The sequence below is a fragment of the Stegastes partitus genome, unplaced genomic scaffold (genome assembly GCF_000690725.1).
Source record: "Stegastes partitus isolate 25-593 unplaced genomic scaffold, Stegastes_partitus-1.0.2 Scaffold1417, whole genome shotgun sequence".
Classification (NCBI taxonomy): domain Eukaryota; kingdom Metazoa; phylum Chordata; class Actinopteri; family Pomacentridae; genus Stegastes; species Stegastes partitus.
Window position 1 is genome coordinate 107,771 of NW_007579148.1, and position 25,278 is coordinate 133,048.

The window sequence follows — 25,278 nt, forward strand, 5'->3', positions numbered from 1 at the left end:
TTGTGGCTGATGAGTGTTTTACTCCAGAACTGACAGGAATCCATTTCATAAATGTTTTAAGCTTAAAGTCAAGCAGCTTAGCAAAAGACTGATTCTGTAGTTCAGACGAAGGGCTGCCAAGATGCACAGTGACTGAAGTAATGTTTGTGTCCGTTTGGATCAGAGGTCCAGTATTTTTCAGAGGAGATATCTGACACATCTGTCAGCCTGTTACTATTATTATTATTGTTAGCATGATGACACAGCTGTGATGTGGGAATGAGATGAGGATGACGAGGATGTTGAATAAAATACGGAAATATTAATGAGACATGATATTTATCTGGGGTAAAATATTTAGTATATCTTCTGTTCATCCTTAGAAAAAATGAAATTGAATCAGTTGTTATTATTATTATTCGACTAATCAAAGAAAATAATTCATCATTTTGAAAGCAATCCTTGAGTTTGTACAGTCAAAGGTTTTGGGTTCTCCATCTTCCTAACGATGCCAGCTATAGATGAAGCGTGGTCTAATTTGACTTTTAAATGTTCTGATAACCCAACACAGTGTCGAGGACGTTCAGATGAGCGGCTGGTTGATGACACTGAGAAAGCTGCAGGCAGCAGTACCAGAGGCCGGGCAGCCTGTTCTGAACAGGCATGTATTAAATCATAATAATATTAAATGGGCACTAGTAGAGATGAAACACTGAGGTGTGTCTTGAAACATCTCCAGTGTAGATGCTGATGTGGGAGCTGGTGTAGCCTGTGAGATACACACTCAGCAGGCACCTGCAGCTGAAGCCAAATATGTAGTAAGTTTCCAAGAATAATCCATTTGAAAAGGGTAGCGGGGTGTTCAGAGTAGCAGGCTGCAGACCGTCGCTGTACAGCGGCAGGCAGAGGGAGAGGAGTGGTGCACATTACAGCGAACACAGCCCATGACTGGATGAACAACAACCCCCTCACTGCTGGGAGCCCAGGAGGCTGACAGAGAGGGCTTTAGCCAAGATCCACACAAACACAACAATACTTAGTGTACCATGTGTGAGGAACAGCGCATGTTTTCTTCTCTGCTATCTTATTTGGGGTGGCTGCAGTCAGTGGTAATGATCTGTATATTTTGGGGATGCCTGGCTGGAAGCGCATGCGAGGGGCCAGACAGGCCTGACAGGTCTTATATTCCTGGTGCAGAGCCTGTTCATGTGCAGGTCTGATGTGGATGCTGAGTCTAAGAGACAGACTCTGTATCTGGGCGGAGGACTAAAGCCTGGATCGCCTTTGAACATAAATGGGCCGAGCTAAATTCAAACAGTCACATTGCAGCGGATGTCACTGCAGCTACTACAGTGTCAGTGGCTGCACAAGCATTTCACATTCACTGCATGATGCAGACGTGACTTTCTTATCACAACAGCATGTCTGGAAAAGAGATCACAGCTTAAGATTCAAAAGGAGATGTTTATTGTCTCTGTGTTCCCCTCGTGTCTCACAATAGTTCAATTAATCATCCTGGAACTCTACAGTTGAGGCTTCAGGTCTGTTCCTGTGGCTCACAGCCACGTTGTTTGTTGTAAAATGTTAAAATGGAGGCCGCCCTTAAAGCGTGCTCACACCGCTGCTCGTCTCCAGCCTCCCCCTCCTGTGTGGTTTGAATAGACATGAACTGGTGCAGGGGGCTGTGGATGTGTGACATGGCCGCTGTTTGATGCCCCCTGGTGCATTGGGGGGGTCGCTACTTATATTTGTCAAGGTCAATTAATGAATGCAGGGGTAAAGCTGGCAGGGTCCCCAAAACGCCCCTGGGGCTCATAAATTATCCAGAAAACACATTAAAAGACAGGATTTGATCTCCTCCAATTAAGATAATTTAGCTTTTTCCCCTCACCAAATGCCTACATAGCATCCAGTCAGGTGTGGCCTACATCCCTCCCTCTCCCTGCCTCCCTCCCTCCCTCAGCATCCCTCCTCCAGCCTGCTACACCACAGCAGTGCCGGCTAACCATAGAAGGATGTCCTGCATGGGCTCATTTTCTCTTGCTGATGTTAATAGTTGTCCGTCTGTGAGTGGGGCACCTTGATCCGTCATCTCAGTGATAAAACAAAGACAGAAGGGCTTTTTTAGCGCTCCTTCTGAGGCTCAGCTGTGCGCCCCTCTTCCCCCCACCCCTGCACCTTTAAGGCAATGGAGAGGGAGAGCAGCGGCTGCGGAGAAGGAGGCTAGGGTTTAGTCCACAGCGCTCTGAGGCAGGGCAGGTTATAAGCGCAGGGACCAGTGTGCGCAGTTTGTGTGTGCGGCTGCGGGGGGAAGATGCGTGTGCTTGTTGCTCGCCGGACGGAGAGAGGCGGCGAAGAGAGAATGAGTTTCCAGCGCAGCTAACAATCAACTCCGTGCGCTTTTTAATCCGCGACACAAATTCCAACTTTTACGCATTTTCCTGCACATACCTGAGATGACCCGCGCGGCTCTTTTCTGTGCGTAGACTTGTGATTGATTTATTTATGATTTGTTGATTCTTTTCTTTATTCTGGTTTTGGAGGCTTTTTGTTGCTTTTTGTTGTTTTTATTTGTTTAACCGTGGAGTTGGGTGTGCGCAGAGGCAGTTTGTCCTATGCGTCTCCAGCCTCTGACTCAGCAGCAGCAGCAGCAGCAGCAGCAGCGGCACAGCTCACCTGGACCGGAGCGCACCGAGCCGAGATCCCTCATGATCCACGCAGAGCAGCGCTCCGACACGGGGGGACGGCTGCGCTGAGGCCCGGCGCGGTGCGGTGCGGTGCGGTCAGTCCAGAAAGGGGGAGACGCACAGTTGTGGATCATATACTATCTCCCGCTGTACCAGGAGACAATCAGCAGCAGGAAGAAGCTCAAACCTCCTCCTCTTCATCTTCTTCCCAACGTGAAGGATTGAGAGAGAGAGACAGAGAGGGAGAGAGAGGGAGGGAGAAAGAGAGAGAGATTTGCAAGCTCCCTTTTCTTTCATTGCAATTGACTTGTTGAAGAAATAAAAGGAAGAAATAACAAGAAGAAAGAGTGAGGGGAGAGAAGAAGAAAAAGCATAAGCTTGGATATTGAACGGAGCGGGGCATGTGGATATTGGCTCTTATCTTTTCCCAGTGCATCTTGAATGGTGAGTGATGCAACTTCAAGTTTATGTTAATTATCCCACCGTCCGAAAATTCAAAGCCAGAGTCCGTAAACATTTCTGCATTCCAGATATTGATTATTTGTTTATTTATTTATTTATTGTCCTGTGAAATTGAATGGAGGAACAGGCTGTTGCTGTGTCCGGTGACAGGCGGTTCTGTTAGTTCCAACCACACCAGCCTCATAAAAACGTTCAGCTCCTGGTGCATGATCAACATTTAAGAAAAAGCTTTCTATCAAATAATGAAAAGGAAGCTGCACAGAGCAGAACTGTGGGCTGGCTGGTAGCTGCAGCTGAGCTGCATGCACAACGAGGCGTTTTAAATAAATAGATTTTTATTTTAGTTTGTCTACAATTAATTTTTAAAGGATTCGAGGCCTAAAATAAAACCTTACAATTATTCTGTGTGTTTCTCACGAGGTCTCATAAAAGCCTGTTTGTTCTCAGGCAGCAAACTGCACTGGGCCTCAGTCTGAGTGCGTTTTCCTGCATCGTTTTTTACATGCCTAATATGTATATTAACAGTTTTTAATTATCTTTTTTAATATATTGATTATGAAAAATTGTCTTTTATGAAATACTTGAGTTGGATCACATCTGCATGTTTACCTGCTATAATCAGCATTTGTTTGTTTAAATCTCAAACCTGCATTGGATTTGCATTCACAACAATTATTTGCTTAATGAAATTGGAATAATTTCTTCACAGACAATAAGAATAATTTTCAATTCTCAAATGCATTCGTAAACCACAAAATGTGTGAATGAAAAAAATATAAATTTACTTGGTTGCTATAAATATTTCCAGTATTTTAACTATTAAATGAAACAAGCTGCGTGTTTGTTTGCGTGTTCGTGTGCTTTCTGGTGAATCTATCGAGTGTTTTCTAGAAAAAGGATTAAATAGGTTGGCTGTGCTTTTTTTCCGGCATTGCACCGCCATATTAGAAGCACAGACATGGAGTCATTTTGGATTGGGAAAAAAAGAGACAAGCCCTTATCACCCTTGTCCAAGTGCACAGCTTATAAAAAGCATCCAGGTCCTGATTTGTGCACCGCGAATTCCTCAAAAGATTGCTTTAATAAGGGCTGTTGTGTCTTTTTTGGACTGAGGGTGACTGATTTTTTTTACAGCGAATACAAGAAGTGAGGAGGGGGGGCAGTGAAGAGGACAAGGGCTGTGGGGTAGTAGGGGGGATGTACGCGTGTTGGGGGGCAGAAATCAGCTCAAAAGAAAATTGGAGTATTCTGAGGATCCTTTGAAAGGTAGACGGAAGCAAAGGGGTTAAAAAAAATCAAAAGTGGACACAATGTGAAGGGAGAGTAGAGGACGATGCGTCAAGCAAAGATGACAGGAAAACCATTTTGTGGCCGAGCTGAAGGGTTCAGAGAAGGCAGGGGTTATTTATAGGAGGGAATGGAGGCAAAACAAATACCCCGCTCTGCAACCGAGGCGAGACAATTTCCAAAAACAGACATGACGCTGTTGTTTATTTCAAATCTCACTCAATGCTGTGCTAAACCTGTGTTTGCTGAACACGAGCCGCTGCTTTGCTTGTGAATGGCTTTTCAGTCTCTGGTCCAGGCTCCAGCGCTGCAAAATGGCTGCTGCCACAGACATCGACATGAAACTTTGAATGGCAGCAGCAGCACTTGTAATTGTGATGAATGCTGCGTTTGTGGTCGCTGCCGATGCCGTGCCATTCGTACCAACAGACTCGCTTCATTTGACGCTGACCTTTTGTATTGATTCGAAGATTTATATGTTGCTTTGTGGCAGGAATTAGAATTACCCACAGTGCATTATGACTGTTCTCTCTTTGTGTGTGTGTGTGTGTGTGTGCCATAATAAACTGATAGTGTGTCGACTAGAAGGGCTGCGATGGTTGATCTTAGACCGTGTTGTTTGTCTTCAGTGAACAGACCTGCACGGATTAGACCTAATGAGCAGCTTCTATCTGGATCGTACGCTTTGCTCCTCTTCTGGACGGGGAGATGGAGCTCCCTGAAATAACGGCTCTCAGAGCTGTGGTCCAGTCCAGGCTGCTGAGGTTGTCTCTATGGAGACCTGGGTAATGAGTGGCACTGCAGTGTGGGCTTCTGGCTCTGTTCAGGTGACCATGCAACGCTCCCCGATAGATTCACTCTCTTCATAGCTGTGTGAAATCATTCCAGCACTGGATCACATTTAAAGGATTATTTGCTCGAATGTTTAAATTGATCTGCTTATCCTTTTTATGGCCGTTCATCGCTGCATTGCCTGTTATTAAAAATATATTTAAAGACTACAGCTCTAGTCCATCTATCTGTACTGGAGCTCTGGCCATGCAGCGGTCATTTACCAATAGTACCTCCTGCACAAATTCAATTTGGCTCTGAATTGCCATTTGCCAACGTGTGGACACATTTGCAAGCTCATCTGCAGCAGATATAAACAATCCAGTGCTGTAGAGAGTAAAATCTGCCGTGGAGTTCACTTCAGTGGTGCTTGAGCCGTTAAAGTGCTCTCGCAAAAGTGTCTATTAAAATCCAAATGGAATAGGAACAACATATTCCAGTTATGAGGAGATAAAATTGGGGAAATGCCATAATGTTGATTTTGCTCAGCGATGCTGGAGGAGGGGGGGGGGGGGTGGGGGGGCATCTGACACATGCTCAATTGGACACTAATAAGCTGAGTAAATACGCAGCGAAGCTCCTCGATTGGCTCTTAGTATCACTCTGTGCATGTGTATTTTTAGCTTTCGGCTTTGGATGGCGAGGAGCTGCTGGAGAAACGGTTCCTCTGCTTATTAGTACGTAAGCATCTTCTGACTTCATCATGTTATCATGAATGTGAAAGCAGAGTTCACATCATCGTAGCTGCCGTCTGAACACAGCAAACTGTCTGTGGCTCTTCATGCCGTACAACTGTTTTGGAGGATTAAAGATACAAACACCAGGCATCAGCAGATTGTAACCAGGCGTGATATTAATCCTGATAAGACAGAGATTACGGTCGATCAGCCCGGAGAGAGAGGCAGGTGTACTGTGGTGGAAACAGCTTCTAACATGAAGCGTGTCCACATTCTGATACCAGTTAGGGCGACTAACTGGTCACTCTCACTGGCCAGTTTCTGACCTGTTTATGTTAAAGTAGTGAAGCAGCATCTGTGCTCGTCGGTGGCTCACATGTCAGTGTGTGGGGAACCTGGACGGTTCTGCTTCGAGGCCACAGACTGGACTTGATATGATTCCTGACATAAAGAAGTGTAAGAAAGGACTTCACTCATTCCTTTGAATCCATACATGAGGTAGACTCGGATAGTGGAACCGTGTTCATGCTGCTACCTGCTTTTCATGCTACGGAGGACACTATGGAGACTTAGACTTAGGCTCAGGCTTAGGCTTAGGTTTAGGCTTCGGTTAAACAGCACCCATCCCTGCCTGTAACCACCACCGGCCTTCTCTTCACGTCACAGGGACACGTGGCTCCTCCATCCTGCCTTCATGTTCTTGTTTTCATCACTTTAATCTATAATTGCTGTAAACACTAAATGTACAACGTTTGCTTTACCGTTCATGAGTAAAATCAGATGAACATCTGTTGTTGTTTCGGTGAACGTTTGCTCAGTGTGGCTCAGGAGATTGTGGCCCTGATCAAATACAACAGAAGTTTAAAATGACGTGCAGTGCAGGACGGGTTTGGGTTTGGGTTTGGTTTAGTGAAACCAAAGTGACTGCTGGACGTCCACCTCAGTGCAAACTGCTTCTGTCACAAAGACAGGTCCAAGATGTTCATATCCAGTTTGGTATATATCATGCTTGGAGGTCACGTTGGGGCCGGTGGGAAACCAGGTCTGTGCAGAGTCGTGTCTTTGGTTTACATCTGTCACTTCACATGGAGCCTTTAGTATCAGCACACCAGTGGCCGCCATGTGGGCTCCTGGGAACATGGGCTCACAGCGCTTTCTAGGGAAGTTCTCGTCGTGTCTAATGTGTTGTAGGCCACATGTCCAGCCTAAGCAGTATGTAAAACCTGAAATCAGTCTGCTATGTGCAGGATGTTTGCAGGTCCTATAACTACATGTTTGGAGTCACACAAGATGCTCAGCTGTATTTCTTGCACATTTGCGTTATTTTTCAAAGTGTTGTGGAAACCAGTTGGTTCCATAACGTGTGCCTCAGTCGCCTGAGTTTGGATCAGACCTCAGATTCTTCAGTGATTTCACATTTCTGTGCTTTTAAAGTTATGGGTTTGTTCTAATCGTGCATACGGCGTGATGTCAGGCCGTATTAATGACTCTCTGTGTTCGTGGACTCACTAATGATACGCCAGTGCCGTCGGGTCGGGATGTTTTCGTCGCTCCACCATGTGTGCTTGGCTTGGCTGTGAGTAGACTGAAGCATATGTTAATGGATGCACATTGAACTGTTAAAGGTTTCATTTAACCCAGACCAGAATGCTTAAGGAGATGATAGTGTGTAGTGAGGCAGAAAAAGAGGAGGACGAGAGGGGGAGAGGGCCACAGAGAGATGTGCTATCTGAAGCTCAGAGTCACATCAGATCAGCCCGGTTCCCCCATGCACGAACCGGGCCGGTCAGGCACTTCCCAGGATATCAGGCACTCATTTTAATCAACACTAACGAAGGCTGCAGAGCCGTTCTGACTACGGGTCCAGTCACAGTTCTGTCAGTATCAACCTTGTGTTCTGGTTTAAGTCGCTAGAGCTGGTAAAAGCACAGTCTAGTTCAACCCAGTCTAGTTCAACCCAGTCTAGTTAGACACAGTCCAGTTAGACACAGTCTAGTTCAACCCAGTCTAGTTCAACCCAGTCCAGTTAAACCCAGTCTAGTTCAACCCAGTCCAGTTAGACACAGTCCAGTTATACACAGTCTAGTTCAACCCAGTCCAGTTAAACCCAGTCCAGTTAAACCCGGTCTAGTTAGACACAGTCTAGTTAAGTCACGCTGGGATTCCTGCTGCTGCTTTTTAAGCTAGTAAATGCTGACATTAGAACAGTGTAATGGTTTATTAAATATTAGCCACATGCTATGTTGCATTTACAAAGGTCAAACTCTGCAGTTATTAAATAGCCAAATACTCCGACAGCTGTCTGGAGATTTTAAAGCGTGTGAATGTTCCAAGATTACTATTATTATATTATTAGAAATGGTTGTGGATGCTCATCAACACCTGGCGTCACATCCAGAGTGTCCACCACCTCACTGGGACGTCACAGAGTGCTGCTCTGTGTTCTGGTCATCACTGACTGAACTCACATCCAGACACAGGCTTAGGCTTAGACTTAGGTTTAGGCTTAGGGCTAGGGCTAGGGCTAGGGTCAGGCTTAAGGCACACTTGTGGCAGGATATTGGCTTTAGTTTCTTTTATATTTCATTATCACATGACACAGTCATGAACTAATGTGTCTCCAGTCCAGTGTGATGACCGACGTCATTACTCAAAGTCTTCTATGAAGTATTTTATGTTTTTTCTAAACTGCACAGCACCACCATGTACATGCTGATGAGTAAACTATGTAGGAACAATGGACCGGAGTTACCTGACCAGGTAACCAGACTGGTGACTTAACAGGATGACAATTAGTTGTGCTGCTAGCGTCTGTGGGCTTTCCTTATAAAATAGGGCAGTAGGTTAATGCTGTGAGCAGGCAGGTACTACGAGGCGTAAGCTCCTTCTCTAAATAAAGATCCTGCTCTTTGCTCATTGTTTACTTTTGGATTTATTGTAGAAGGCAACTGAAGATGTGAGGAAGGCTGGACGCTGGCTGCAGGGCAGCAGCCTGCTGGGCTTCATGGACAGCTGTCTGCACAGACGAAAGGTCTCATGTGTGAACAGCATTTATGTGTGTCCCTGAAAAAGAGAGGGCTGTGAGGAAATGATCTGGACACGGACCGTTTGTAACAGACACTCACACTGCGTAGCATGGTGATGGGAAACATCTGAAGCCCAATCAGATCTTAGAATTGTTCTCATCATTTCCTGTTTGTGTTGCGTTCATGTTGTATGTGCACAAAGCACAAGGCCGCGGTGCGCTACAGTGATTGGTACGTAGAAAACAGCACTAAAAGGGCTTCAGAGAGGCTGACCTGACAGATATTTCCTGTCAGTGAAACACCTTTTGCTGCTGCCTGTTGGTAGCAACACGTCGTCACGTGGCTGGAGTCGACGCCTTGCTGCCCTGTGATGGGATGAACGTGGACATGCAGCCAGCTCTGCCTGAAGATGTGACGGTGGCTGGTTTCTGTGAGAGCAGTCAACATGTCTGGTAACCTGAGAAACTGGGAAACTATTTCATCCTCATCGTGGTTTCGTTTATGAGGACTCCCATCAGCACCAGCATGAGCACTGGCTCACACACACACACACACACAACGAGCACAAACACAACACACACCACAGCTCATCGCGTTCACTTTACAGTGAAGTCAAATAAGGCAGAGAAACGTATTGTCATTCAGTACAGCTGACATGAAATCACACACAGAATGATAAATCCGTCATCATTAATCCTGAACTCAGAGGAACTTGATTCTTTCATACAAGCACCGCATAACAACCACAGAACCAGAATGACCTTAAACAGCGTCTTTATCCATCCTGCTCTTTGACCCACTGAAATCCAAGGAACCAGGACACCAGCACCTGGGATTAGATAGGATTTGACATTCTTTGCTCTCATCAGCATCACGTTTTATTTTGAAACACCATTTTCCTATTTTGTGATAATTCTGTGAATGGTGAAAATACGATGTCCTAAATGAGAGAAAAAATCATTTTGATGAAAACAAAGACATGAAAAATTATTATTAAAAAACAAAATATATGTTTTGTTGCATTAAAGAATAGTGAGCACCAAACCAGTGAGAAAATATTAAATCAGGACCTCAGTGGCAGCTTCCTCCCCCGTGGCTGACGATTGGACGTGTTCATTAGGCATAACCAAACCGGGCTGATTAGCATTCAGGATCCAGCTCTGGTCCTGGAGCCCGGAATGTGTAACATTTTCAAACATTCTGGCAAATGTTTCATTAACGTGCTGCTAGCCCCCAGCTCCACGCCGCTCCAGTCTCCGCTCTATCAGGCCTCCCCACAAGTGATTATGCTAATTGCTGTTTGATCAGATGATTAAATTATAATTTGATTAATCCCGGGCACTAAACGCTCTGAATACGTTGATGTGTATTTTGCTGCCTGCCAGTGTTTGCAGGGCCCCCTGTCAGCAGGCTGCCAGTCCCAGGTACAGGACGGATGTGTGCAGGGCTGCACTGGGAGCTGCTTATGAACATGAATAAAACACTGCTTTTGATGTACAGTGGTCTAGTAATCATGGAAAACATGATGGTTAATGAAGGCTCACTCTGGTCTGTGTGCAGATTGAGTGCAGCTCTAATGCAGATAGCTGCCATTTCCTCAACCATTGCCTGTCTCTGTTACTCTCAACTGACAGTGTATTCATCAGGGTGATTTATAATAGCACGGCTGCAGACAGCCTTGTGCACGACTCAATGATTGGCTCCTGCATTGTATTCCTACATCACAAGGTGTATTCTTAGCTTGAATATCCTGTGACTTCTTAAGCTTCTTGACTGAATATAAAGCGAGGAGTTGAAGTGGTGTGAGATCCACGGAAAGAAAAGGAGATTTCAAAATAGTGCTGCAGAGACGCGCTGATCCAAACCGAACAGATCGGCTCCCCGTGTGTTTGCATAGCAGCAATAAGGGAGGACGTGTCCTGCGGTGGGGTTACTCCAGATAAAACACTGCTGCCTCCGAGGGAAACGGAGGGCTGTGGAGGGAGGGCAGGACGGGCTGAGGGTGTCTAGTCATCTGACCCACAATCCCATTTAACCCCAGGACTCTGATTTGCCCTCCACTGTCAACCGCAGCTTCTTTTTCCTCTTTATGATGCAGAACCAGCACGACAGCGAAGCAGAATCTCTTGTTTTGTGCTTTATTACAGTCAGAAAACTCTCTCATCCTGTATTGTGATCCAGGAGTTGTTATATTTCATTCAGTTGTTGATAAAACTCATTAAATCCCAGGATTCTACGTTCATCTCTATCCATGTCCAGACTTGTATTAAATGCTTGTACCTACTGAGGGTCAGCGCGTTGCCTGAAATCTGTATCTCTGTGCTGCTGCCACTGCAGGCGACGTCCAAATACACAACGTTTGTCTTCATTTTTCTTGAATTGCTAGAAAGGTTTCGTGGTCAGCCATTTTCTATTTCGTCACATCCATAGTGAGCATTTATACACCGACAGCATGTCCCTGCCCATCAGGATTACTGGTTCAGAGCCTCACATGAAGGAACTCAGTGCAGCTGGTGTTTGGCCTCATGCTGCAACCGCACTGATGGAACACGTGTGACGAAGAGCATCGCCGCCTCTTTCCTGGGATGCAGAGAATGTGATCCAGATGTTCTACCTGTGTCTTAAACGGACCCGTGTTCCACTGAGGACCAGTCAGACACTGAGCCGGTGGTTTGCTCATGTCAGCGTGTTTACTGACCTCAGGCAGTCGTTTAAAACAAATCAAAAATGGAATTTAAAACTTTTTTTTCTTTCTTTCTCTCTTCCACATGCTAGTGTCATTATTGTTTTTGGATAATTTTTAAATAGTCAGTGTAGCCTATAGGGTCCTTTACTGTGCCGTGGTATAAGCACTGCAGATGATCTTCAAGCTGTCAGCCGTCCTCCTCCACATAATCTTCTCGTTCATCCTTCCCTGCTGAGTTTAATGTCCTCCTTCTCAGCTCACCTGAGATCCTCTCTCTCTCTGTCAGCTCAGTCAGTCAGAGTTGTAGGTGACGGTATAGCGAGCAGAGGTGGGAGGAATTTCTCTGAAACAGAAATAATGCCACTCTGACAGTATGCACTGTGTGTATTATGCTGAAATAGATCAGATACAAATTTAAGTCAAGTAGTTTAGAACTGTTCAGAGATGAAAGTCAATAACTAAAGAGAGCATTTCCAAAAATCCTCTCTCTGGAAATATACGACAGCACCTGGCTGACTGAAGGGAGGAACTACGTCGTAGAGCTTCCTAACCGTCTGTGATGCCTACACTCCGACCACGGTCATCGAGCAGTGACTGTGTTGTGACTGATGTCCTGTCATTCTTTTTCATTCTACACTCATCAGCCAAACCCCTGACAGGTGGAGGGTAGAACACGGCCGGTACTGTGCAGTGTTCTGTTGGGAACCTTCGTTCCTGGCACTCGTGTGCATGTACCACCCATCTGAACACTGTTCCGAACCAAGCACCACGCCCATGGCAGCAACACTTCCAGTAAGCTACAGCATGTCAAATAAAGCCTCCTGAACTAATAGCCGACCACCAGGGAGCCATCATGATGAGTGATATACTCAGAGGGTGGATGGGCACCTCCACAACCACATGTCTACAGCACGAGGTGAAGGCTTCGCCCCTCCAGCCCCATCATCTGCTGTTGTTTGAAGTTACTCTGGATTTGGAGAACACTTTGAGATGTTACACAAGTCACAAGTAGAGAGTGCATGGGACTAGTGTGTGCTGCAACAACAATAAATGCATGAGGGCCAAGAAAAAAGGCACTGCCAACGTCACCTCACTGAGTCCTGTCCAGTCCAGCTCAGACACCCATGATGCTGCACAATGTCAGTGAAAGCAAAGGTCGTTTAGCTTGGCTAAAAAGTTTTGGTACAGTTGATTTATGTTTTGCTTCCCTGTAAATAAGGAATGAACAGTGAATGAAGAGGCTGAGGGAGGAGGCCTGGCCAACACAAGTGTTTTTTACATACCTTTGCGCCTTTCCTACATTTTACTCAGGTATACACGATATGATGGTAAAAACACATGTAAACGCTGAGCTGCTGGTAATAGAAGTCAGTGAAGCATGTAGGTTATGACAACTAGCATCCTTCGTCTATAGATGTTTGCTGGAGTGCCCGGTGGCCTTTAGTAGGTGCTGACACATCACCTGGCTGAACAGAGGCAACGTGCAGACGGGTGGTTGAATCAAATCAAGTGGTTATTGAACTGTTTTTTTAGTTGGTAGAAGTCATCTCAAGATAAAGAGACCCCTAAACCAGAGATATTTATAAAGGCCGCTCACTGTGTCTGAGGCCTTGTCCACACGTTGCAGGGTTTTTATAAAATTGAATATCCTCCCCTCGTTTTTAGAAAAAACATTCATCCACACCGAACCGCATAAGTGTGTCGTTAAGCACATTCATAAGCTGCCAGACCTGTAGGTGGCAGTAGTTCCCAGATCCTGTCCAATCAGAGGAAGCTTCCGTCTCTCAACGTCATAAAACAACCGTCCTTAACGCCGTTCTTCGCCTGTGTTCTGTACATAGAGCAGTATCTGGGCCTGGACCAGAGACAACGCCAGCACAGGTCTGAGGGCGTCCACGCTGTTTCCAAATGTAAACACTATGTGACGTAAGAACATATTTTGTTGCAGGCAGTGACGTTTGGAAACCCAAACCCGGTTATTGACCTCCACATGCAGACGCATAAATGGAGGATTCACAGATCTTCACTTTGGTCGGACGTTTTTGAAAGAATAGTTTTTAATGGTGTAAATCTGCGCTTTGGTGTGGACAACAGGCCACTTCGTAGAAAACATCTTCGTTTAGTGAGATACCTGCTACGTGTGGACGAGGCCTTGGTTTGAAGACTCTGGGCTTGTGCTGCAGACTAAATGGGCAGAAACTTTGCAGATCGGTCCTGATGGTCTCGACTTGTTGTTTCCTGATTTGTTGTTATGCTATATTCAAAAAGTCTTAAAACTCGTCACTGTGTCCGTAAAGGTGTTTGGATGTTCGCTGATGTAACAAGGTATACGAGGTGATAATGAGGTGTTTTGGTAGATTTCTCTACAGCTGGACTTGTTTTAAGCACCAGGTGAGCTTCGGCCTGCTGGCCAGACAGAAGGCAGCGATAAGACACCTCTACGTTGCTGTCAGCTGTTACCAGAGCTGTTCTGCCTTCTACGACAATGCAACCAACGCTACTTCCTGTTTACACCGGCATGTGCACAGTGTTGTCAGGTTGTGTTGGTGTGGACAGAGATTACTGCTGAAACGGATCGAATACGCTCCTCTGGATAGATCATCTAAAAACTCTGTGGTAAAATGAAAACACATTGTTGTAAATGTAGTTAGTTGAGTTAGTCATAACTAACTAGTCATAACTAACTAGTAATAGTAATAAGTAATAAGTAATAGCAATAACTAACTGGTAATAATAATAACTTACTAGTAATGGTAAAAACTAGTAACAACTTGCTAGTAATAGTAGTAACTATCCAGTCATAACTAACTAGTAATAGTCGTAACTATCCAGTCACAACTAACTAGTAATAGTAGTAACTAACTAGCAGTAACTAACTAGTAATAGTAGTAAGTAACTAGTAGTAACAACTAGTAATCGTAGTAACTAACTAGTAATAGTAATAGCTAACTAGTAATAGTACTAACTAACTAGAAATAGTAATAACTAACTAGTAATAGTAGTAACTAACTAGCAGTAACTAACTAGTAATAGTAGTAACTAACTAGCAATAGTACTAACTAACTATTAATAGTAACAACTAACTAGCAATAGTAACAAGGACCTCAGCGGTCTGTGAACGGCGTCACTAGCTTCTGGCTCCAGGCCTCCAGCGGTTGGACATCGTCCGCATCAGGCTCTGATTCACGCTTTGCGCTGATGAGCATTAATATTAGAAATGGCTGCGTCGGGTGCATCCGGCTGTCCTTTCAGTGCTGTGTCACTATGAAGGCTAATGGAGCGCTATGAATGTCTCTTATGGCTGTTTTTCCTCCTAATGTGCGTTTTGGTGTCAGCGCAGCAGCAGCAGCCAGAGTTTGTTGACTCCTCTCAGGACGTTCTCATCACTCCACAGACCGGCCAGCGTTTTATTTGCTCTCCTCCACCGTCTATTTGTCCGTTTCTGCCTCGGTGATGTAACTGATTAAGGTCTTCAAAGTACCCAGTATGTGGGAACTCCCTCCTCTTCTGTTGGTGCTCATGTAAATGAGCGTTCATATGCATCAACTAAGCCACTCCACAGTGACTCTTTTCTCACCCTCCAGAGAGTTGACATCAGAGGAGGGTATCATTGGTTTTACATCGTGGCTGCGTGGCACTGAGCGCGCCGCTCAACATTATTCATGAGGGCAAATTGGGCGCTGGTGATTTGGGAGAGTGAGGGGACTGTGTTCTTGGATATGTGCATCTCAGCTCAGCGCAGCACTTCTCTTTACCGCTCATTGTGTAAGCCCCTAGGGCAACAGAGGAGGGGGTGGAGGCTGTGGGGTGGAGGGGGGTGGGATGCTTACTCACTGTCATCATAAGGCCGTCCCGTCCTCCACCCCATCTCCACCCCTCCCTGTTCAGCCCCCTTTCCACTGCCCCAGCCCCCACACTCCCTCCCCAGGCGGTCTCTGCAGAGCTGGGCCTTAATTACCTGCATCGCCTGCCATGAGCTGTCAGTGTGGCTCAGTGCTTGTTTGCCCCAGTGGAGTTGCCCTAATGTCTTGCTGCCCTGGTGCCCGTTGCAGTGCCACGGAGCTCTCTGACCTGGTGAGGGCCACACTGTGGCTGAGAGCCAATCACAGTCCAGTGTTTAAATGCATTAGTAGCCTTGAGCCCAAAAGACATGTTGTGGCTAATAGCTAATTGGATGTGATAAAATCACAGAGAAAGGTGGAAATCCAGCTGTTGGTGCAGAAAGCCAAGCAGTCAGCCTGGATGATATGAAATATAATGAAGCATCAATGAGTTTTCAAACAGGAAAACAAGGAGCCTGCAACACATTCAGGTAAAGCTGATTAATGGTGCTTGGTTGAGGCAAACACAGGCTGAGCAGAAAGCCCCTGACACATCAGTGGGCTAATGCACAGGCTAATGCACAGGCCTCTTTATGTAGTGTGTTAGTGGGACCTGTATTGATCAGACATTTACTTAAATAAATTGCCTGGGTGATTTGGAAGCAACCACTGATTGGCATTGTCAGAGAGGAGGATCATGGGCCCTATAGAGCACAGCACACACTATGGGGAGTATAAATGCCTTTTTTAACGTATGAAGCATCTCTACATGTAAGCACCACCCACTGCATGTCCACTGTGATGGTGGCAGACTAACTGAGCACCACTGCTAGCTGCATTAACCCCGTGCTGCCTCGCCTGTCAGCCAAACCCTGTCAGCCTCCATGTTTGTGGGCTTCCAGACATTAGCGCCCCCCACCCCCCACGCACATCCTCCTGACAGGCCTGCGTGCACTGTCCTTGACCGAAGCATGTCTGGTGCCCTTGAGCTCCAAACGTAGTAAGAGAGGCTCCACAAAGGGAAAACTGCACGAGGAGTCACCTGCAATCTACGATTAGAGGCTTCAGCAGGGCCTGCCACCAATAGGTGCTGACATCTGGGACCGGGCCAAGCATTATTTCACACAGCAAGAGGAGGACACCCACTTCACGAACCCAACAGGACCCCCTTCTCCCCGCCTGTCCTCTGAGGAGACAGAAAACACCAAAAAAGAGACTCCATCTATTATACATGTGTGGGATTCATAATTGAACAATATCACTTTTTCCTCTTTGTGGTTCTGGCTCAGGGAGAACTGATGTGGGTTAAGACGGGCTCTGGCAGAGGCTGGCATGTTAGAGGAAGCATGTGTGTGTGTGGGCATGACGGCGTGGGGGTGGCTCGGTGCTCCTTCAGCATCATATTGTGATGCTATGTGTGTGTATGCCAAAGCTGTATCAAGGGAACTGAGACAGAATGCATTTCAGGATTTGTACAGTTTGTACAAATGAAGAATATCAATATAAAATAAGTTCGCAGTAACTTGTATGATTTAAAAGCAGATGCATAATGTGGCCCAGGACACAGCGCGGAGCTGCTGTGTTAACAGCCCATCATAGTTTTCAGGTCTATCCAATCAGCAGCTGCAGCATCTGAGCAGATTATTCATTTTAAAGTGAGATTGAGAGGAGCAGCACTATCAACAGGGACAGAAATCCTGGGAGATGCAGACCAAAGTGTTGCTGCAGCCTGCAGCCTTTATCTAGCAAGCAGGCTGACGGCTGACTGACTGTCGATAGGGTCCCATAAATCTTTCATCTCCCGTTTCAAGATTGGGCTAGCTCCTGTTTTGATCTTACTCATGTGTTCCCACTATTATCAATAAAGCTTTAAAAGTGTGCTTCATCCCTCTGCAGAAACAACGTGCTACATATCTGTGAGATGCGCATTTGTATGTGTTACATCTTACTATTGCATGACAGCCGTTAATGAGATTATTATTTAACGGTGGTGAACACAAACACGCTTGATGACAGCCAACAGCCTCCCACGTACTGTCTCCTTCGCTTGCAAGCATGCATTATGATAAATTGTCTTGGGCTGTTAATTTACAACTGAATATTCAAATAATATGCCCCCAAAATAAAAAATATGTTTATGTAATTTGTGCTATATTAGATAATTCTCAGTGAAGAGTCAGAGCGAGTAGATGTGTGCAGGAACAAGTTGATTCAGATGCATCACTAGCCGAGTGGTCCAAGTGGGTTAGTAAAGGAGGATGGTTTTAAGCTAACAGTCCTCTTTGCTCAGTGCTCAGGACACAGCAGAGTGTGTTCTGGAAGGTCCAGTGGATGATAAACAGTCATCAGGAGGAATGCCGGCTTCACGCATTGCTTTGTTTGTTTTCTTCTGTAGAGGTGGAGCAGATGTGACTGAGAGAGGCAGGGTCAGAGGAGTGTGAAGGAGAGATGAAGGTTAGAGACAAACAGAAAGCAGAGCAGAGGAGGGAGAATGAATCTGAAGGAGGCTGTGAAGGACCAGATGGAGCGTCCCTCTGACCTCCCGTTCTTCTCCCGGTTCTTTACATTTTCTTTCTGTCTCTGTGCTAATAGCGGCCTGCGTGTCGCTGTCTGAGTGCTTCCAGCTTTCCCACCTCCCCACTCAGCCTCGGCCCTGCACTGAAAAATAAATGCACTCCCACTGTATCTGGCTGAACTGTTGGGATCTGGCAGGGTTTTGCGTCCATCAAGCTTTCTCATCTTAAGAAATCAGTCACCCAGAAATGGGTGGTGGTGGAGGAGGTGGTCGGGTCTCAATTTTTTATGAGTTGGTGCAAAGCGGATTGAGACAAAAGCGGTTATGAGACGCCTTTCGTCTCCTCCTCTCATCACTCAGTCATGTTTTAAACTCAGACCAAAGGCTGCATGATGGTGGTTTGCTGTCATGTAGACGCTGATCCTTGGATGTGCCATTATAGCAGCAAGTTCCTCTGCTGGGGAGGGAATAATATGAATCTAGTGTTTGGATATGAACCAGCACACAGAGGAGTTCCATCTAGAGTCCATCCAGTGTGTTTGTGTTGTTTTTCACCTGCGTTGTTCTGACACTGAAGCCTGCTTAACCTAAAGGTAGTAAAACCCACATTATAGGAGCTCCAACAGCCTGTTTCCTTCTCAATAGCTTCTGCTAGAAAACTGTCCTCCACCTGTGCTTCCTCGTGTTGTAGAAACTAAGTCAAGTTTGTAAAGAACTGTCACACAATGTCCCTCAGTCGACTCTCACCCAGGCTTCAGTCCTCACATTGTGCTGTCTGTTGTGGTTTACAGTACGGATAATGAATCTGCGTGAAAAGAGTCAAATAACATCCCGATAACAGATATTCCTGATTTTGCTGGAGATCATCATTCGAAATGTATGCAGATGGCGAGAGCCAGTCCGCCGGCGTTGGAGGCAGATTAGCTGCTGAAGCAGTCGTCCACATAAAAGAGTGGAGCTCCTGCTATTCATAACAGATGCTGAGATTTTATGAGCTTCTTGATAGCAGATTTTGCTACTTGAAAAAACCACTGACAAGCTGTTACTCAGTGTGATTACATGGCCGTAAATTAACCCCTGAGAAGTTCTCCACGTGTCATTACGGGTGGAGAGCAATTCTAAATTATTTATTGTGCCTGTATCTGATGAGTTTGGCCTGTTTGCTGTTGCTTTGCTGTGTATTTATGCTGCTGTGTTACAGCTCTTTTCTCACATCATTGTGAGAAAGAAATGACAATAAAAGTAAGAAATAAAAGATTTACAGTTATTACGAATCAAATTCTAAATGAACCGTCAAACAGATGATGGATGAGCATCCAGACAGGCAGCAGCCTGCTACACAGTGTTTATTAATGCAGAGGCATGCGTGTGATGGGACGACAGAACCTGTCAACAATTAAAGCTGAAGAATATCTGCACAGACCATCGGTGGCTCGAGTCACTTAATGTTCAGGTTTCAGCACGGCCAAACTGGCAATCAATAAAAAATCCTGCACAACACAGCTGTGTGTCATGGCGCCTCTGCCTTTTCTTGCAACCCTGTGGATAAAAACTGAAGTCTTGTAGCTGTCGACAGCTACAGCCGTTTGCTTTTCAACACCTCCGGGCCTGGCCCTCTGAGTCCTGCATGTGTGAAGTGAGCGAAGCCAGAAATGTGCAGAAACATGTGTACGCCGCACTGTTTGTTTGTCGTAACAGGTTGAGCGACCAGTGGGTGGAAGTGGCCGGTGACTTGAGAACGCTCATTAGGAATTTATGAAGCGCTAAAATGTTTGGTCCCTGGGGAGGAGGGATTGGCAGCTGTCGCACAGGCAGCAAGCTGGCAACAGGAGGAGGGAGGCCACGTTAGCAGAGATACAGTAGAGATTCCTGAAATATTTACAGGAGGAGACTGGCAGCGGCTGTTCCTGCAGAAGCTGCACAGGCTGAATTATCATTTGCAGGATTACAGCCTTGGTTTTGTTTGCAGTTGCCCTGCAGATGGCAGACTGGTTTCTGTAGCACATACATCCACAGCCCATATGATGTCTGTCTGACACAGAGGTACAAGTAGGCCTGATTTCAGCAGCATGATCAGAAGCGTCCAGTTTCTCACAGTGTTTTGGTTTTTTTAATTCCATTTATCGTCTCCGTACACCTGACGTTCCATCAGACTGACTCTGTGGTGTTTAGCTCCTGACTTCATGGCAGCTGGTGTGTTTCTGAGAGGACGTTGCAGCTTCACATGGAGGCTCCTCAGTGCACCGCGCTGTGGCTCAGATCACATCTAAACGTGCACATTTACAGCTTAAACTGATGTGCTGCATATGCGTTGTCAGTCAGTATTTCATCCTCTGACTGTGTTTTCTTCAGCTGCAGTGTGTTACGCTGAATGTCAGGTCAAGAAAACACAGTCATTGCCATGAATCTGTACATTTTGCAGAGTCCACGGTTTCCATTAGAACAGGCAGCTGGACAAACATCCTCTGGTCACCTTTGTATCTAAACTGGCCTGAAGCAGGCGTTTCTTCATCACATTGTCTGACAGGGAGAATGAGAAAGCCTCCAACAGCAACAGCCAGACTGTACAGAAGACAAAACACAGAATAAATGAGCTTTTTGTTGTGTTTTATTATTATGAAGCTGAGCTGACATGAGAATGATCTTCAGACAGAAACACTTCCTTGTCCTTAGTGACAGCCGCCTTCACTGTCGTGCACAGAGGGTCTAAAAGGCAGATGCTGCCTGCAACACGTGACACCAATGGCACACAGAGATGATCACAAACTGCAGATGTATAGAAAAGCTCTACAGACAAGCATCTGCATCTATCTCCCTGTATGACTTTATGTTGCACTGGGTGTATTCAACAGTTCCTCCTCCCCGGCTTGGTACCCAGCCAGTGTACATGGCTCCTGGCGGCGTGCCGACAGTGTGGGCTGTCCATTACAGCACAGAGTTGCACTGTCAGTTTTTATCCAGAGCAGTAACTTACTACAGGGGGAGTGCATCACATTACATTGACTTGCTTCATTAGTTAAGATGACTTGGAAACATCTTCTGCTGCACACTGTTCAATGAGCACCAGAGCGACTGCATTCCAGCTTTTAGGGATGTGCTGGTTTCTAATATCCAAAGTATATTTATGGAAACTGATTCTCAGTGAGTGTTTGACACTGCAGCAGCTTTATAACTGTTACAATGATAAATGACTTATTTAGATTCAGAGTTAAATCCTGTACATGCAACAGAAGCTGTGGAAGCTTTTAATTTGGTAGAAAGCGGACTGTATGGATGAACAAAAATCCTGACAAAACAAGCAAACTGAAACCAGAATAGTGTTTCTGCTTAAACAGTGATGAAGTCTTCCTTTACTCGCTGATCAAAAAAGGCCTCTAGGACCTCACTGCTTCTCTGAGGCCTTCATTCATGTTGGTTGTAGATTTTTAACTTTAAATTGTGAGTTTCCTGCAGCTGATGAACATAAAATGTCTTATGATGATTTTTGTCTGTAAAAAGTCGGACCCAGAGAATTTTTGGCAATTTTTCACAATTTTTGCTTGAAAAATGAGTTCAGCAATGAATGGATGATGAAAAGAGTAGTTTCACATTTAGTGTGTGGTGCTGGTGTCATGTGGACGGACCCGGGTCCTGCTGCAGGGTCTCCATCCAGACAACCAACCTGGGATCAACGCAGCCTAACAGAGATGCAGGAGAGCCCGGTTCTGTCTCATGGACTGGCTGGGATTTACCAACAGTAATTATTTCATGTGATGTTCAGGGTTTGACAGGAATGACTTTCTGATTACTCGTCTAACACGCTTTCTGTCTTCTCATTTCTTTCCCTGCAGTTTTCTGTGAAGATCTACGTTCCAGCTTATATTTTGTCAATGCATCTGTGCAAGAGGTAGTGTTTGCCAGCACCACAGGGACATCGGTGCCCTGTCCCGCCGCAGGCGTGCCCCCTGTCTCACTGCGCTGGTACCTGGCCACCGGCGAGGAGATCTATGATGTGCCAGGGATTCGCCACGTGCACCCCAATGGCACCCTTCAGATCTTCCACATCCCCCCTTCCAGCTTCAGCAAACTCATCCACGACAACACCTACTATTGCACAGCGGAGAACCCCTCAGGGAGAATCAGGAGCCAGGATGTCCACATTAAGGCTGGTCAGTGTCTTTGCTCATGACTAACACCTGCTGCAGCCTAAACAGTTCATCATACAGCTGCTCATCTTATGTCTGGATTTTCTGTTTTCCATGCAACACATTTCTCTGTCCCTCCTCCTAGTCCTACGAGAGCCCTACACTGTCCGGGTGGAGGACCAAAAAGCTATGAGAGGCAATGTGGCGGTCTTCAAGTGCATTATCCCTGCCTCAGTGGAGGCCTACATCACTGTTGTGTCCTGGGAGAAAGACACGATGTCAATCAACGCTGAAAGTAAGTCCTCAAGTCTTTACTGCAGGAACTGTTTCATGTCTGAGAAGTGGAAGTCCAGGTAAACGTAACTGGAACTTTGAATTACACCCAGTATGTGCTAGCTAAAGACGAGACTCACACGATCAGTGTTTTGTCGACGATGATGATCCGCCGGCTGAAGTCTGTCCTGGCCAGATGACAGCTCTGTGTTTGTGGTGAGATGAGCTGAGGTGTGTGTCCTCTGAGGCCTGGTGAGCAGCCAGCCAGGCCTTTCTGCAGTGTGTGTGTTTCCATGTCTGTCTGACCCAATGACAGCCAGCTCCTCTTGCTGGGCCTGGTCCTCCACCAGAGCGCCGGCTGCCAGCCGTGTCACTTAGTCTCAGTGTATTGACCCATTTCTGTGGCTGATAGGAAGCACTGCGGCGCTCCGATCATTCAAATCACTTAAATGGAGCGCTCGCCTGCGTGATTGTTTCCCAGCCCTGGGGGGCAAATTCACTTTATGTGGGGCATTTAGCAAACTCAATAGACAAGAGCTAATGTCATTTTGTTTTTGGATGGAGGGCAAACGCTGGCCAGCCGACGCTTTGCTTTTTGTTGACGTTTCACATTTGTCCGCTGAGGCGAAATCGGCCATGTTGAAATCTATAGCAATCTCTTAATTGTCCATAAATGGATTAGCTTAGCATGGTTTCAGGCGCGGGCTGCATGTCGCTGGTTTTCACATTTGGATGAATTTGTTTATTTGGACTTTTTGGCTACAAGTTTGAGCGTGCTGTTGGAACAATGGATCTTTAAGAAGCTGCCACCTTTTCACTCGTTATCTTCACAGAAAATGTTGTGCTCTGTCAAAACAAAGTGTTTATCTTGAGCTGTAAAAATCATCCCATCTGTAGCCATCAGCCATGTAAACGCTGTCAGAACAATCAGCCAGCCACCAATCCACCGCTCCTCTCCGTGCTAAATAATGGATGACGGAAGCCTATGAATCCATGAGCAAATGGTCCTTATTCACGTCTCAGTGCACGCATCCTACTGACGCACCGTCCATTCCCCTCAGCCTCTGTACACACACTTTAAGTGCAGTGTGTGTGTGTGTGTGTGTGTGTGTGTGTGCACGGATCTATATGCACACTAGCTGACAGCTCAAAGCAAGAAAGCTCAGCCCTCATCTCAATGACCAACCTTCAGCATTTTAATATTTAATGACAAAAAATATGATCAACACTTGGACTTTAAACAAAAAACTTGGTGAAATACAGCTTTTTCTGTCTCTGCCATGAATAATTGAGCGCGTTTCTTCAGTTTAGACGGTGTAGCGTGGTGTGCAGGACCCGTCAGACAGGCCCTCTGCGAGTCTCACTGGACCGGGCCTTCTGAGTTGTTGCAGGGCAGACCAACAAAGAACCACTTTAGGAATCAGGTCCATTAGAAAAGAATGGAAAATTATGATGAAAAATGCATTCAGTCAGGATGTGCAGTGTAGCTGTGTGATGTAGTGGCTTTATGGTGTTTGAACAAACTGCTGCTGAGAAGAACCGGTCCAGTGTTCACCCTCACAGCTCTGTGGTTCTACTGGAACAGGCCCATTAGGTTGGACAGAACCTGTGCTCATGAAATAGGCCAGTTCACAGCAGACTGTCTTCAGTTTGCTTTGGGAACAATTTCATTTATTTCAAAGGGTTGGGCACATTTTCTCATTTCTCAAGTCATAAATAGTTTTCTAATGTAAACATGAGTTTGTTCTGTAATAATCTAATCATAAATACCTCCTGGCTCTGCTGGACACCAGAAGCTCGCTGCTAAGATGCTCCCACCTGAAATGATTTGCTGCTAAATGCCCAGTCCTGGCATTGAGCTTCAGTATATCCTGAAATATATTAGAGGTCTCGTGTTAACATGAATTCGTGGGTACGTCGAGGAAAGCTCGTTTCATTGGCCAAAGTGGAGCGAGCAGTGATCACATGAACAACACGCTGATATTTTAAACAAAGTGCACCGTGTCCTTACAGGGAGGAGATGACTTCACATGTTTTAGGTTTACATCAGAACCAGTTGGTATAAAGCCAGGCCCAGGACGTCTGCCGTCTGCCACCTCCTGCCAACAGAACCGAGCTCAGCCTGGTCAGCAGGCCCAACAGGCCCAACAGCCATCAGAGGCTGAATCCTGACGGATCTTCATCTGTCAGCACTGGACGTCTGTTTAGTTTGTGTCTGTTGTTTTTATTTTTGGTAATTCGGTTTAAAGATTTCCTCTTTTGTGTATTTTTGTATGAGGGCAGTTGCACGTGTTTGTGTTGTTTATTTGTATTGGGAGGAGGCTTTACACACAGGAATATAATATGTATTTCTAATAATTAGTATTGATTAGTAATACTTGGTTTATGTTAAAATGGTGCTGAGAATCTGGCTGTGGTCTGCTGGTGGACTGGAGCAGCAGAACCGTGTACACGTGTGTGTTTAGGTGTTGGTGAGAGCGTTTAATGTTTGGCCAGTGTGCATTCGTTAAGAGTAAATCAGAGGAATTGATCTGCGCTATCTCACGTCATTAAAGCTACACGTTACAACGCTGCAGCAAGAGGAGCTCCCTGCTTTAAAACACGAACAATGAAAAGGCCCAGATCCTTGCTGCGTTTGATTCGATCCTGCTCACCGTCATCCAGTGATGGACTGTACCTGGCCGGCACATGCGCGCTTCCTGCAGGGCTGCTGTTTGGACCGGGTCTGGCTGCGGCTGTGCTGCTGCGCCGGGCCGATCCCCAGGTGCAGCCTGTGCTGCAGTCACTGAGGAGGCCTTGTAGTCATTTGCCTGGGCCTGATGCTGCCTGCTCTGCATTCAGCAGCAGTCGGGCCGAGAGGGGGCCGACCCCCCAGCACCGTACTGCAGAGACGCTGACACACACACACAC

The 25,278-nt window shown here is 46.0% G+C and overlaps 1 protein-coding gene across 1 annotated transcript in view; it reads left to right on the forward strand.

Moving 5' to 3' along the window:
- The window catches only part of dscama (Down syndrome cell adhesion molecule a), a 106,134-nt gene that overhangs the window by 20,057 nt on the left and 60,799 nt on the right, over nucleotides 1-25,278 (forward strand). Inside the window, exons 8-9 of the mRNA XM_008299435.1 lie at nucleotides 21,802-22,119; nucleotides 22,241-22,390. Coding sequence (XP_008297657.1) covers nucleotides 21,802-22,119; nucleotides 22,241-22,390 — 468 coding nt within the window. The remainder of the gene's footprint in view (nucleotides 1-21,801; nucleotides 22,120-22,240; nucleotides 22,391-25,278) is intronic.